The sequence below is a fragment of the Cricetulus griseus genome, chromosome 6, assembly GCF_003668045.3.
Source record: "Cricetulus griseus strain 17A/GY chromosome 6, alternate assembly CriGri-PICRH-1.0, whole genome shotgun sequence".
In the NCBI taxonomy this organism is placed as follows: Eukaryota; Metazoa; Chordata; class Mammalia; order Rodentia; family Cricetidae; genus Cricetulus; species Cricetulus griseus.
The window spans coordinates 143,906,062-143,921,516 of NC_048599.1; the positions used below are offsets into that span (position 1 = coordinate 143,906,062).

The window sequence follows — 15,455 nt, forward strand, 5'->3', positions numbered from 1 at the left end:
TTTAGATTTTTAAAAGGATTCACTTTTATTTGTGTGTATGAGTATTTTGCCTGCATATGTATATGTGCACCAAGTGTGTGGTTGGTACTCACAGAATCTAGAGGAGGGTGTCAGGTCCCCTGGAACCAGAATTGCAGATTGTTGTGTGTGCTGGGAACCAAACCCAGGTCCTCAGCAAGAGCAACAAGTGCTTTTAACCACTGAGCCATCTTTCCACTCCCTATTTTATTTTTTAAATTCAGAGTATTGTATGTCTGTGTGTTTGTCTGAGGGTTTGCACATGAGTGCAAGTGCCTGTAGAGGCCAGGGAGAGGGTCAGATCCCCTGGAGCTGGAGTTACAGGTGATTATGAACCACCTGACATGTTTTGGGAATTGAGCTCCCATCCGGAGAGTACTATGTACTCAACTGCTGAGGCAACCCTCATTCCTTGAGCCCTGCTTTTCTGAATGAATGCCAGGGTGTGGAGAATGCTGCCTGCCTCTTGCTCTTGCTAAGTGAGGCCCTGAGGCAACACTCTGAGGCTGGCCCATCCTGATGTATGTGGTGAACCTTCTCTCTTGGGTTCATCCTCATTTCCTCTTTCACCTATACACCAGAGGTCAGAAAGCCATAACCTCGCTCAGCTTAGCTCCTGCTTTTGTGAATGAGGGTTTTTTGCTCCTGTGTATGTTTTTATTTGTGACGCTTACACACGATGGTGATGCATTGGGCAAAGCCAAACAGTTGCAGGTGAATGTTATTTGTTGTCTGGCTGTGTGTGTGTGTGTGTGTGTGTGTGTGTATGTATGTATGAATGTATGTATGTATGTGTGTATGTATGTATGTGTGTGTATGTGTGTGTGTGTATATGTGTGTGTGTATGTATGTTTGTGTGTGTGTGTGTGTGTGTGTGTGTGTGTGTGTGTGTATGTATGTATGTATGAATGAATGAATGAATGAATGAGAGGTTAGGGGGCTTACTGTTCTTGGTGTACCAGATGGCTGCTCAATGTGTCTGTGTCCCACAGTACCAAGTGGTCCAGTGTCTGAGGCATGTACTGGCCTGTGACCATTGAAATGTCTGAAATAAACAACTGAAACTTTGTTTTTTGAGACAGGGTTTTCCCTGTGTAGCATTGGCTGTCCTGGACTAGCTCTGTAAACCACATAGATTTGCCTGCCTCTGCCTCCCAAGTTCTGGGATGAAAGGTGTGCATCACTCGAGTCTGGCTAATAATGGAATCTTCAAAAAAATAATTTTTTTTTTTTTTGGCAGGGTTTGTGTATGTAGCCAGGCTAGCCAGTGTAGCTGAGAGCTGGTCTTGAATTTGCTTTGTAGCTGAGGATGGCCTTGACTAATGATTTCCCTGTTTCTGCCTTCTAACTGAGAATGCAAGCCTCACTCCTCCTGGCTCGGGGCCTCCTTAGGCACTAGCTTTTTGCAGATTGCACAATGATGACTAGTCTGATCTTCTGCTTGGATTTTATGGTATTCTTTAATTTTTTGAGTGAGATTTAATGAATAAATTTATGAAGATTTAAGTATAATTTTTGTTACATTTAAGAATTTGCATGTGTGTGATGTATTTGAACACATTCATGCCACAGCGCCTTGTGAGGTCAGAGGACACCCTGAAGGAGTGGGTACTTTCTTGTCTACTATGTGGGTTTGGGGAGCAAGCGTGGCAGTCAGGTGTGTTACTAACTGTGGTTGTGATCAGCACCATGACCAAATGTGACTTACAGAAGTGCTGTAAGATTCCAGAGGGAGACTCCACAATGGTGGGAAACGCCCTCAGAGCTCCAAATCAGGAAGCCGAGACATCACATCAACCACATGTGTAGCATGAATTCTAATTGGTCTTAATAATAAAACCCAGAGTCAGATATAGGGGTAAATGCTGAAAGACCAGACAGACCTTTAAAGGAGCATGCCACAGACACTTCTTACCTTGCCAACTCCTCAGCCTGCAAAGGGGTGAGCTCCTGTCACTTCCTGTTTCCTCCTCCTTGTGCTGGGATTAAAGCATGTGTCTCCCAAGTGCTGGGATTAAAGGTGTGAGCCACCATTGCCTGGCCTCTGGTTAACTAGTAGCTTAGCTCCACACTCTGATCTCCAGGCAAGCTTTATTTGTTAAAACACGAACAAAATATCACCATACACATGTGGAAAGCAGGGAGAATAGAAAGCAAATTGCTAGTGTGGCAAGGCTCTAAAACACTCAAAACCTGCCCCTACTGACAAACTTCCTTCTGCAAGTCTCCATCGACAGCAATGGTTCTCACCCTTCCTAATGCTGCAACCCTTTCATACAGCTCCTTGTGTTGTTATCCCCAACCGTAAAATTATCTTGTTATTTTATAACTATAATTATGCTACGAATTGTAATGTAACTATCTGATATGTGACCCCCAGGGGTCATGGCCCACAAGGTGAGAACCACTATCCTCCCCCAAACAACACCGTAATCAGGCACTGAGTGTTTAACTATGTGAGCCTATGGGGACATTTCTCATTCACACCCCCACATCAGACCAGGCAGCCAGCATTACCGAGCTGCGCCAGCTTGCTGAACCTGGTAAGAAAATCTTCATGACGGGCCGGAGAGATGGCTCAGAGGTTAAGAGCACTGGCTGCTCTTCCAGAGGACCCTAGTTCAATTCCCAGCAACCACATGGTGGCTCACAACCATCTGTAATGAGATCTGGTGCCCTCTTCTGGTGTGCAAGCATGCATGCAGATAACTGTATACATAATAAATAAATAAAATCTTTTTATTTAAAAAAAAAAAAGAAAGAAAATCTTCATGTCTCTGCTCTTCCTGGTCCCTGTAGACGGTTCCTGGATTGTTTACCTCACCTGCTCTTTCTTGGCAGGTCATGGTTTTGCCATCTTGTCTGGTGATGGCCTCTCTCCTCCTCTTCCACACAGAACCTATCCACACACCTTTTTCTATGGGTGTCTCTCAGCCATGGCCTTCTCTGTACTCGGTGTGTGGCTTCTCCAGGCTGGTAGAGGTCATTCATCAGTGTGGGTGACACTGTCCTCAGATCCTGAGGGTGAAGACTGAGAAGGCAGGCAGGACATGGCACTAGCACTGGGGGAGCTGTGAAAAGAATGGACTTTCCCTGATGAAAGCCTGGCCTATTAAGTCAGGGTGTGAGTTAGAGCTCTGTTTTGGGATATATCATCCAGTACTGTCATCTGCAGGCGGCCAGTGCAGCAGGTGACGGCTGTCAGAGTCCATCCGTTGTCTTTCCTGCCTGCTCTAATCACAGCAGCCACAGCCTGGAGTCTACTAGGCCCTGAACCCTTTGAGTTTGGACAAGATCTCTCTGTCCTGACAACTGGACATGAATGCCCTCCTCTGTCAAACTGTGTTTTCTAAAAAGGGTGTTGTATAGAGTCCGGGGCACGTGAGTGCCTGGGGGGTGCCCGATGCTCAGGAATGTCCACGGCTGCTGTGGTCAGACTGAGTGCCCAGCTGTCGCTTTCCCCCACCAGTTATAGCCATCCCAGATCGCCTGCCTGGCTGGTCATCTGACGCTGGCATATACCCAAAAGCGAAGTGAAATTAATCCTGTTACCCGGAAATGGCTTTTGACAAAATAGTGTGTAGGGAGCTAGACCCTATGGAGGACAGACAGCTGGAACCTGCTGGACAGGTAGGCCCTGTCTGGAGAGGCGTGGCCTGGGTGTCAGTGTCTTTGTTGTCCAGAATCTCTCTGGTAACTTTTGTTCCTGCCCAGCCTAGGCCTTTGCTGTCTTAGATCACATGCCAAAGTGTGCATACTAGACTTCTGAATGGCCTGTCCTTGCTAGTTCTTTCTTTAGAGCTGTCTTCATGAGGAATTTTTTTCCCCCTTCTTCTGGCTAAGAGCAACATTATCTCTTTAACCAATATCTGCACAGTGCACTGTGGTACTGTAGAACTGCCTAAGGTGCGACAGGAGGGTCCCAGGCTTGGCAAAGCACCTCAAGTTTCTTCCAGTTTTCCCTATGGTACTGGAGTTCCAGATTAGATTTTGTGTGGAGATAAAAGAGCTCATCACCTACAAAAAGAACAGAAGGCGACAGATAGCTGTGGCTGTGAGCCAGGCTGGGCCACACTCCCAGCTAGGACCTAGAGTGTCTGGGCCAGTCCAGTCCCACAGACCCAGGTGTGAGTCAGGCTGTGGGGCACTGCGCCCTGACCTGCCTGGCAGGCCTCAGCAGCTCCCTGATTGGTAGGCAGTGCCTGCCCAGGCTTGCTTCCTGCCATCCTGTCCTGGGAGCCGGGGGTGGGTGAGTGTGTGGATGAGTAGAAGATGGGCAGATATCTGGAGCTGATTAAAAACCAACACACAGCCAGTGCAGCTGGCAGGCAGAAGAGCCCAGTGGGTGTAGGCTGGGCCAGGACCAAATACCACAGACTTTGGGGAAAGATAAGTAATTGGGGGATATTCTGACGGCTACAGTTTCTTTTTGGGATTGTGTTCAGTGGGTTGTAGCTGACTGAAAGACCCTTCTAAAGTGCTCTAAGAGGGGGTGAAAACTTGCTTTATAAGGAGCCTGATGTAACATGACTCTTAGTGATTCCTCTGGTGCTGTGTGCTTGGGCAAGCCACCTCTACTTGGGTGGTCTTCACCTATGACTGTTGGAAGAACACATGCCAGGTCCATAACACCCCCAGTGCGTGGGAAGAGATGACTGGTTTAGAACAGAAGAGTCACATGGGTATACTTGGCTGGCATTGGCCTGCACTTGAGAGTTCTTGAGCAGTGAGGTGACTTAAGTCTGGCGATACCAAAGATGTGGCCAGCAGGTGCAAAACTCAGTGAGCTGGGTTGCACTCCACCCTGCTGTGCAGCTGTGATGCAGCCCTGTATTCCCTGTGGTTGAGATTACCCAGGAACCACCCCCACTTCCCACACTCAAGACATCACAGGTACACAGTGCTTTTTGATTTTGAGTGGCTGAATTTACTGGGAACACACAGTTCAAGAAGCAGTTGGAGACAGGCCATCACCTCCCAGATACTTTTAAATTTTCAAGAGTGGGCCTATGCTTGGTAGTGTCTGCCTTTGTCCTGCAGTGGCAAGACATACTCAGGCTTCTGGTCGGTGACTGACTCTTAGCTTCAGCACTGAGTACCAGGTAGGCTGCTATCCCTACCTCTTTGCCCATGGGCCTAGTCAGTGCCTGATCAAAGACGTGAACACAGAGAGGGCTCTACAATAAAGGCACTTGCTCTCAAGCCTGAAGACCTGAGTTCAGTCCCTGGATTCCATGTGATGAGAGATTGGAGTCCTGTAAGTTGTCCTCTGACACAAAAATATTCACCATAGCTGGATGGTGGTGGTATATACACTTTTAATCCCAGCACTCAGGCGGATGAATCTCTGTGGTTTCAAAGACAGCCTGCTCTACAGAGCTACTTCCAAGACAGCAAGGACTATACAGAGAAACCCTGTCTAGAAAACCTAAATAAACCACCTATACTTACACAAAAATGGCTTCAAAGGCCCCGTGTTCCCTTCTTGCCAATGTCCCCTTTTGTTTGTTTTTTTCCTTATCCTCTTTTTTATTTTGGAGATAGGGTTTCACTGTGTTTAATTAAGAGTTCATCAGAGAGCCAGGAGTTGGTGGCTCATGCCTTTAACCCCAGAACTTGGGAGGCAGAGGCAGGTGGGTCTCTGTGAGTTCGAGGCCAGCCTGTTCTACAGAGCGAGTTCCAGGACAACCTCCAAAGCAATGCAGAGAAACCCTGTCTTAAAAAAAAAAATATGGGCTGGAGAGATGGCTCAGCTATTAAGAGCACTGACTGTTTTTCCAGAGGTCCTGAGTTCAATTCCCAGCAACCACATGGTGGCTCACAACTGCCTTGAATGAGATCTGGTACCCTCTGCCTGCATGCAGGCAGAAGACTGTATACATAATAAATAAATAAAATCTTTAAAAAAAAAAGAGTTCATCAGATTTTAAGCTAATGGTGCTAACTCTAGCCTTGCACACTGAGCATCTGGGGAGGAGGTTCCCAGACAGGGAGTCACTGATCATTCTCAGGCCAGAGACAACAGAAGTGTGGTTGCCATTAGTGTGTGCCCTTGTATCAAGGCAACAGAGTATGTGGCTTGTCCTAAGTTGGCTGTGAGGTGTGGTTATGCCCAGCTTGTCCTCTCTGTTATGTTCCAGGGTTAACCTTGTGTTGGGTGTATGGTAGTGTTAGTACATGCATGTGATAGCATTCATTTTTTATGGATACATACATACATACATACATATGCTTGAAACACAGATTTCTTCTCTTCTGACTCCGATGTTTAGAAACCTGAGCTGTGTCTGCCAGGATAAAGCCAGGCTGTCTGCAGGGAAAGAATCTACTTCCTGTCCTCTCTCAACCTTTGGAGGCCTGTGTTCTGCATCTCATAGTCCCATCTCCTGACTGACCCTCTACTCCTGTTGTAGGACTCTTCATGACTCCATCATTCAGGCTGCATGCTACCCAGGACTTAGCTTAACTACACCTGCAGACCCCTTTGCCATCAGGCTCTGGGAACAAGGACTCTTGTTCTTGGTTGAGGGACATACAGCACTGAAAAAAACCCACCCACAGTTCCTGTTGATAATCCATCTAGCTGCTTCTGCACAGTGTCCTGTGACAGGCCCTACTCTACCCTAGCCTTGACGTTACATTTCTCTCTTTTTCCTTTTTCTTTCTGAGACAGGGTTTCTCACTTTGTAGAACTCACTGGAACTCACTTTGTAGACCAGGCTGGCCTTGAACTCAGATCCACCTTCCTCTGCATCCCAAGTGCTGAGATTAAAAGCGTGTGCCATGCCCAGTAGTATTTGCATTTCTTTGAAACAAATGTTACAAAAAACTAAGATCTACTATTTTTAGCTTGCATATACAACAATAAGTTACTGCTAGCCTGTGTTTCAGATTGGAAGCTGCCCTGTGAGGCAGAGTACAGGTCCGATCATGTGACCATCCCAAGGGCTGTGTCAGGGTAAGACATCTGGCACATGCTGGTGTCACACACACACACACACACACACACACACACACACACAGAGAGAGAGAGAGAGAGAGAGAGAGAGAGAGAGAGAGAGAGAGAGAGAGAGAGAGAGAGAGAGAGAGAGAGAGAGAGAGAGGGGCACGCACACACATGTGCAGGTGTCCCTGCTGGTGTCACACACACACACACAGAGAGGCACGCACACACATGTGCAGGTGTCCCTGGAGACCAGGCAGTGGTGGTTTTAAGGCATCAAGTAGGTGCTGGGAACTGAAGCAGAGTCTTCTGCAAGAGCAGTAAGCACTCTTAACCACCTGGGCTATCGCTCCAGGTCTTTGTTTTTAAAGGCAGAATCTTGAGGTTGACCAGGCTAACCCTGAAGCCTCAATCTCCTGCTTCGGCCTCTGCATTATGAGGATTCTAGGCATGCACCACCATGGATATCTGACTGTGTTGGGGATTTCTACCCAAGTAACCTCTTCTATTTGAATTATCAGTCTGAGTTGACCGAAGTGTATACTACCCAGATCCTATCCGGTTCATAAAGAAATCTACTTTTTTTTTTTTTTTTTTTTTTGATGTGTGTGTTTTGCTTGTATGTTACCTGTGTCTATGTGTGTGCCTGTCATCCGTGGAATCTAGAAAAGGGTGTTAGATTCCCCTGGATCTTGTGCTGGGATTCAAACCTGGGTCCTCGAGAAGAGCAGACAGTGATTGCAACCACTGAGCTTTGTCTCCAGCATCTATATTTTTATTTTTGGCAAGGCAGTTGTCTCTTTTTCTGGAACGTGGTGTGACGTCTCAGTATGTGTGTGCAACGTGTGACCATTAGATCAGGGTGGCTAACAGATCTGTCACTGCAGAAGTTGGTTATTTTGGGAAGGAACACTGTATATCCTCTACTCACTGTTTTGAGAAACCCCTTTGTTTGTTATCCACCCTAGCTTTCCTGTTCCACTCCAGACAATTAAGATTCATTTCTCCCTCTGCACGTCCCAGCCTCTGGTAGACACTGCTTTTCTCTCTAGCTTTGGAGCCTGTCCTGCTGTCTGTGAGCTCTCTCTATAGACCAGGCTGGCCTCGGACTCACAGATATCCACCTGCCTCTGCCTCTGGGATTAAAGTCGTGCACCACCAACACCCGGCTTCTTTGAGATCAGCTTTATTTATTTGTTTGTTTATTTTGCTTTTGAGACAGTGTTTCTCTGTATAGCCTTGGCTGTCCTGGAACTCACTCTGTAAACCAGACTTTTCTTTAACTCCCAGAGATCTGTCTGCCTCTGGAGTGTTGGGATTAAAGGTGTATGCTACCACTGCCCCAATGTGATCAACTTTTTTTTTTTTTTTTTTTGAGACAGGGTTTCTCTGTATAACAGCCCTGGCTGGTCTGGAACTAGCTATGTAGACCAGGCTGGCCTCGAACTCACAGAGAATGTGATCAACTTTTTAAAAAAGTATTTTTTTTATTTTTTTTATTTTACACATGCATTGCATGGAGAATATGTGGAATTCAGAGGACAACTTGTGGCAGTTGGTTCTTTCCACACTGAGGGTTCTGGGGGTAGAACTCAGGTTGTCGTCGTCAGTCATGGCGGCAGACACCATCTTGCGTCCATGTCTAAGTCACCACACGTGAAATTTGTCTTTTGGTCCCTGAATCTCCACACTTCCCACAATGCCCTTCATTTCCACCTGTCATGTTTCATTCTTTTCAGTGACTAGATAATATTCCATGTACACTTGCTCTGTTTTTGTTCACAAGACCCTGGTTGACTGCATAGCCCTCATGCACTGCCCTCAGTGTGTGTACTTAGGAGTTGTACCGCTGGAGCACTCACACTGATGCCTTGGGACCCTCTGTACTCTTTTCCTTGGTTCCTCTAGCTCATAGAGCAGCTCCTACTTTGCACCATCTCTAGCGTTTGTGGGATCCCCCACTTTCTTTTTTGTAATTAGCAATTGTGACTGAGGTGAGATCGTATCTCATAGCAGTTTTGAGATGCACTTTCCACTTAATGGAGAATTTCTAATCAACATATACTTGAGGTCCTGTGAAATGCTGGTTATTGTGAAGTGACTTCAATCCAGGTTCCTATCCTGAGGGAAGGAGAGAAGGATGCTGTCAGTGGGGCAGGGCAAACTCATCCATAGAGGTTTAGAGGAAGGAGATCCAAAGACAAAGGGATGTGTCAGGTACCTCAGGGCAGGAAGGCATCTGTGGGGCAGCCCCCCCATGGTCATAGCTACTCATTGCTCCTGATGCACAAAGCTAACCCTGGGCAGGACCCGGAACTGAGGGCTCTCATGCTCCTTGGCCCAGAGAGTGCTGGAAGATTTTGGCCATGTGTTGTCTAAGTTCTTCTCTGCTCAATAGTTCTTTGAATATGTGGACTTGGTCATGAATGAGTATGACACTCCTTGTATTGAGTCTATTTATTCACTTTCAAATATCCTGGTATTCCAGGGCCTCTCCTTGACCACAGCTGTGGGCTAGGATTGAATGAGGAAGGGAATTAATATATAGCCAGAGTGGCTGTGACAAGAGAAAGGGCTGTCTTTCCCTGAGGGGAGAGTACCAAGATGGTCAGAGGGACGTCCCTATTTACATTTTAAAATTAAGATTAATTTGTGTGTGTTGTGTGTGTGTGCACACGGGTGCTTGTGTACTTACTTGTGCGTGCTCACCCACACGTGGTATGCATGTGAAGATCAGAACAACTTCCAGAGTTGCTTTTGTCCTGCCACTATGGGTTCTGGGCATCAGGCCTCTAGGCTTGTTCAGCCAATGCCTTTACCCACTAGGTTGTGTGCAGCTCCCCCATGCATTTCTTAGGGCATTTCCTGGCACACATGTGTGCTCATCCACTCCTGCATCCACTCGACCAGTTTCAGGTATAGCCAGTTTTGGCTAATGGAATGAAGGATGGTAAAACCTGGTTTGTGCCAGAGCTGACACCTGTGACTTTGATGTATGTGTTGCAGGGGACACAGCTTAGTCTGCACAGATGTGATGTCAGTGGCTGAGTCTCAGCTTTTGTTTTTGGTGCCTGTTGTAACTGATTGTTGCTCCTGTGCATCTATCTTAAACATCATCTTAGCTGGGCAGTGGTGGCGCACGCCTTTAATCCCAGCACTCAGGAGGCAGAGGCAGGCGGATCTCTGAGTTTGAGGCCAGCCTGGTCTACTGAATGAGTTCCAGTACATCCAGGACTGTTTCACAGAGAATCTTAAATAACTAACCAAACAAACAAACAAATGAATGAATAAATTAAACATCATCTTACTGGATGTAAAATGCCTCCCAGATACACTAACATGTTCTTCTAGCCTGGGCAGCTTCAGGACAGAATCACAGAGTGGCAGAGCTCACTGTGACACCCACCTTCCAGTCACCTTGTAGTCACCCTGTGACTGTAATTCTCAGTGGGTTTGTTTCCAGAGCTAGGAAGCCATGGTTCCTTGCACAGGCTTTGAAGTATCTTTAGTCAAAGCTGAGTGTGGAGCAGGTCAGTCTTAGTCTCAGTTTCATTGAGCACAGAGCTCACTAATACTGGGGGAGGGGCACTTAATGTTGGAAAGAATGAATGTGTGAAGTATTGGACAAACAAGGAGAATCTGAAAGACTCATGGGAAGGATGGAACCTTTCTCCTAGTCTTTGAGGTTTTGTCTGAGTGGAGAGGCCTTGCTGGTGCAGTTTTTCACCTGCACCCCACTCTGTTGCATGGCTGCTGTTCTCCAGGTGCTGGCTATTTACCTCACTGAGCCCATACCTGACCCCCAGGTCACTTGCTGAGGTGGATTTCCCAGGATGGGGTTTTATCCCTCCGGCTCAGCATCTGTGGCTCAGGTGGGCTGCGCACTGCCATTAGTTTCATCTGCTGCCGTTTGTTTGAGCTAGAAGTCAGGAGTATTGTTTTCTGTCTTGGAGAGTTGTCCTTGACTTGGAGAGCGACCGAGTGTGTCAAAATCTATTTATAGTATGGCCATGGCAGCGGACTCCAGCTTGTCTCATCAGCAAGTTATTAATGGGGGTGGGGTAGCCCAGGCTTTCTGCAGAGCCAGCCACCTAAAGAGAGCACCTGTGGGTAAATGCTGAGGGCGTTTTTCTTGGGACAGTCCATGGCTGTTTGTACATCTTAGGATGTCCTTGATTCCTGTAGGATTCCCTCCTCTGAATTGGAGGACTGGTGACTGACCCCCTCTTTTTCATTCCAAAGGCAAATTGGGAGCGGTGCCGAGAAAAATTTCCTTACTAGATGACATTTCATCGCAATGTCCGATCGTTTGGGGCAAATAACCCAGGGCAAGGATGGGAAAAGCAAGTATTCGACTCTCAGCCTGTTTGACAAGTATAAAGGGAGATCAGTAGGCGCGGTCAGATCCTCAGGTAAGGCCTGGCCAGGCAGCTGTGTCCCTGTAGACCAGTCAGCGGGCTGCTGGGTGGGATGACACAGAATGGGTGTAGCCTTTCCCCCTTTAGTTTCCTGGTTCTGATTTTGTGGAACCTGGTGGAACAAGTTCATATAGGACTTGTTGCCACCCACAAGGTCTTCTTGGGGGTTCTTGGATTGCTGCCAGGCCATCTCATGGTTCAGGGGTGGTCACTGTGGGCTGAGTTTCCTGTGCCTGGCTCCTCCCTGGCATGAGCTCCCAGCTGCATCCTACCACAGTCAATGAGAGCCTGTGCAGATCCAGCAGCCCTTTGTCTCTGCAGTCTGGGGAGGAGCTGGCAGGGGCCTGAGTGACTGCCAGGCACTTGTCTTTACTTGGCTTTGTCTCTCTCACTTGGAGGCTGAGCAGCGGTGGGAATTGGCCTGTTTCCTCCTGTGAGGTGTGTGTTCTGTCCCATCCACTTTTCCTTGCAGTTATTCCTAGACATGGCTTACAGAGTCTTGGGAAAGTTGCCACAGCCCGGCGTATGCCACCGCCTGCAAACCTGCCAAGCCTGAAGTCTGAAAACAAAGGAAACGACCCCAACATTGTGATAGTGCCCAAGGACGGGACAGGATGGGCCAACAAGCAGGACCAGCAAGACCCAAAGAGGTGAGCAGCAGGAGGGTGATGACGGAGTGTGTGTGTGTGTGTGTGTGTGTGTGTGTGTGTGTGTGTGTGTGTGTGTGTAGGGGGTGATCGGGGATGGGTGTGTGTCAAGGCTCCTTGCATCTTCTGCTCTGCAGGAGGTAGTTATGGGTGATGATGGTGTGTGTCTCTGTGTCTGTGTGTGTGTCAAGGCTCCTTGCATCCTCTGCTCTATAGGATGCAGTTCTGGCCTGGAAGAGGGAGAGCTGAGGAGTAAGAAGCATGGCTGGGCTTTTCATCTTCTCATTGACTGTGTGCACTTTGCTACTTGACTTTGTTTGCCTGGGCCTTTGAGCTGATGAGTAGCATTTCTCTGGATAACACCCCACCCCCACCCCAACCCCCGCCACACACACACCAAGGGAGTGTGTGCAGTGATCTAGGTTGTCTCCAGAGAGCCACTAGGCTGGGGCTGAGGCCCTGTGTACTCCGTGTTGGGAGAATGTAGCTTGGCAGCTGCAGCCTTAGGAGACTCAAGTCCTTGGCAGTGTGTCTCTAGAGAGACAGTCAGACACTTGAGCTGCAGGAGCCCTCAGGTGATGAGCCATCTTTGATCTCTGAGCCTCTGCATATCTTTATCTCTTCCTCTTGGGGAGGAAGCCATGTCTGGGGAGGGGCTCCAGAGGCAGAAGCCTCCTGCTGGAGCTTGCTACTTAGCATGACAACCAAGACAATTCAGTCTCCCTTGCCCTTGTGGTCCATTTGTGCTGATGACATAGGGAACTAGACAGTGAGTGACAGTGACCCAGGATGCAGCCTGACTTGCAGTCCCCCATCTTTCAAGCTTGTGCTGGAATGGTCCTGGAAGCTCTGGGAGCTCTGTCCCTGCAGTATGGCAGAGAGGAGGTATGGTGTCAGGGAACTATGCAGCCAGTTGATATGCTGTTGGGAGTGTTTGAAATGGTTCCTGAGCTGTTTAAACAGTTTGCAGCCAGGGATTGTAGTACACACCTTTAACCTCATCGCTCAGAGGATAGAGAGAAGCAGATCTCTATGAGTTCAAGGCCAGCCTGGTCTACATAATGAATTCCAGGCCAGCCAGGGCTAAATGGAGAGACCCTGTCTCAAACAAAAAACAAAACAATATTTTGCAGGCAGTTGGTGAGGAGTGCTGTTGATAGGCAGGTAGAACTTGCTCTCTAGATTGGCCTTGTGTGCTGTTTCCAGTCATGCTGTTTGTGGCTTGTTGGGATTTGGAGGATTAGTTCACTTCTGAGCCCCAGGGCCCCACCTTCAAGGAGGATCAGTCCCTAGCTCCAGGGGTAGCCACCAGGGCACTATGGTGCACTCATGGGATAAAGAACAACTTGCTGCAGAGGCATGGCACATGTCAGCTGTTGTCATCGTCCACCAGCTTGGCCATGAAGCAGATGTGGTACAGTTCAGTGGGAACTCTGTTGCCTCTGTTTCCAAAAGCTTCGGAGAAGAGGCCAGAGAGTGCTGCCCACATCCTATTCTGTCTCATAGCAGTGGCAGATGCCCTGGTGAAGGCCACCTGCAGGGGGGGGGGAGTGAAGAAGGAGCAATTGCTGAGGTTCCCCATGGAATGGACCTGGCCTGGTCTCCTGTGGTGGGACTTGGAGCCTAGGTTTGGGGACACAGAGGTGCCACCACCTGGAAGCTTCTGTAGGTTAGAAGGTGATGTGAGAGGAGGGCCAGCAGCCTTCATTTTGTTATTCTTGTGACTGGTGAGTGACTGAGGTCAGGTGAACTTGGAGCAGTGTGTCTGTAGAGTTTGGCTATCAGATGAGCCCCTGGGAACCACTGCTACTTACCAAGTGGGTGGCTAGTTTGCCCAAGGCTGTCAAGTGCAAGGTGCTGAGGCAGAGTGGAAGGCTCCACACACCCTTCCATCTTAGGCAGGTGGGCACATAGTGTAACCTGTGTTGAAGGCAGTTGGTGATAGCTTTTAAATTTCAAGAAATCTTTATTTATTTATTATGTATACAACATTCTGCTTCCATGTATATCTGCACACCAGAAGAGGGCACCAGATCTCATAACGGATGGTTGTGCGCCACCATGTGGTTGCTGGGAATTGAACTCAGGACCTCTGGAAGAGCAGTCAGTGCTCTTAACCTCTGAGCCATCTCTCCAGCCCAAATTCAAGAAATCTTGGTCCGACAGCTTCATCCATATTTCATATGACTCTATTGATGGGAATGCCCAAAGACCTGTGTGTGTGTATGTAAAATGTTTGTGGCAGTTCTGTCTATAATGGGGAAGAAAGAGGCACAGAAACTGATTATAGTCACCATTAAAGGTAGGGCATATATATATATATATATATATATCAATCATCTATAAGTCTGAAATCATATACAGAGGGCTATCTTGTGTTAAAAATATATGAACATATGTTTAGGAAAATCTGTGGGAATCAGAAATGAGGTGGTAATGTCTGTTACTTATGTTTGTAAGTTTTCTTCTACTGAGAGCATAGAGTTTACTTTATGCACTGAAGCATGGTAGATGCCGCATTGAGTCTTAAAGCAGGGCAGCGGGTGCGGAGTAGAGATTAGGCCCTCACACACTCTCGGTTTCTCCATTGGCACATCTTCTATTACTTCACGTTCATTTGACAACTAGTGGAAGCAAGAAGCAGACTGCCCATGTCCTGGGTAATGTCACTGCGCCAGCCCAGAACATGGGTCACCGTCTTGTCATTGTGATTGCTGTGGCAGGCAGATGTCATGTGCAGAGTCTGACCCCACTATAATTCCTGTCCTCTTCTAGTTCCAGTGTGACAGCCTCTCAGCCGCCGGAGTCGCAGCCGCAGCCGGGTTTGCAGAAATCTGTCTCCAATTTGCAGAAACCGACACAGTCAATCAGTCAGGAGGTACGTGCTGGGGACCCTGCCATGACTTGCTGAGGCCTGGTGGGTGTTGCTTGGGAAATGATGGTGACACAGGAGCACAAGGTTTTGCCTACTTGGGTACAGATTCATTTGTGTTAAGCAGGTCACTGACACCAAGCTGGGTCAGTGCTTCCTAATGTGTTCTGTGGACACTGGTGTCATGAGAGTACCCGAACTGTCAGGCTGCAGAAATCCCTGTCATCTGGTGAGTTTGAAGATGCCACCAGCTAGCTTTAGAGCCCCATGCTTCTTCTTCTTCTTTTTTTTTTTTTTTTTTTTTTTTTTTTTTTGAGACAAGGTCCTACTGTGTAGCCCTGGCTGGCCTGGAGCTGACCATGTAGACCAGGCTGGTCCCAGGCTCACAGAGATCCATCTGCCTTTGCCTTGCTTCTGTTAAGATTAAAGACAAGTGCCATCATAACAGATGGTTGTGAGCCACCATTCCATGGTTGCTGGAATTGAACTCAGGACCTCTGGAAGAGCAGTCAGTGCTCTTAACCGCTGAGCCAACTCTCCAACCCCCAACAACTTCT

General features: G+C 47.9%; 1 protein-coding gene across 9 annotated transcripts in view; it reads left to right on the forward strand.

The window, feature by feature from the left end:
* The window catches only part of Prrc2b (proline rich coiled-coil 2B), a 77,403-nt gene that overhangs the window by 19,281 nt on the left and 42,667 nt on the right, over positions 1-15,455 (forward strand). For all 9 annotated transcript variants that reach the window (XM_035446245.1, XM_027423849.2, XM_035446244.1 and 6 more), the window contains exons 2-4: positions 11,204-11,373; positions 11,852-12,029; positions 14,802-14,904. In XM_035446245.1, coding sequence (XP_035302136.1) covers positions 11,259-11,373; positions 11,852-12,029; positions 14,802-14,904 — 396 coding nt within the window. In that variant the 5' untranslated portion in view covers positions 11,204-11,258. The remainder of the gene's footprint in view (positions 1-11,203; positions 11,374-11,851; positions 12,030-14,801; positions 14,905-15,455) is intronic.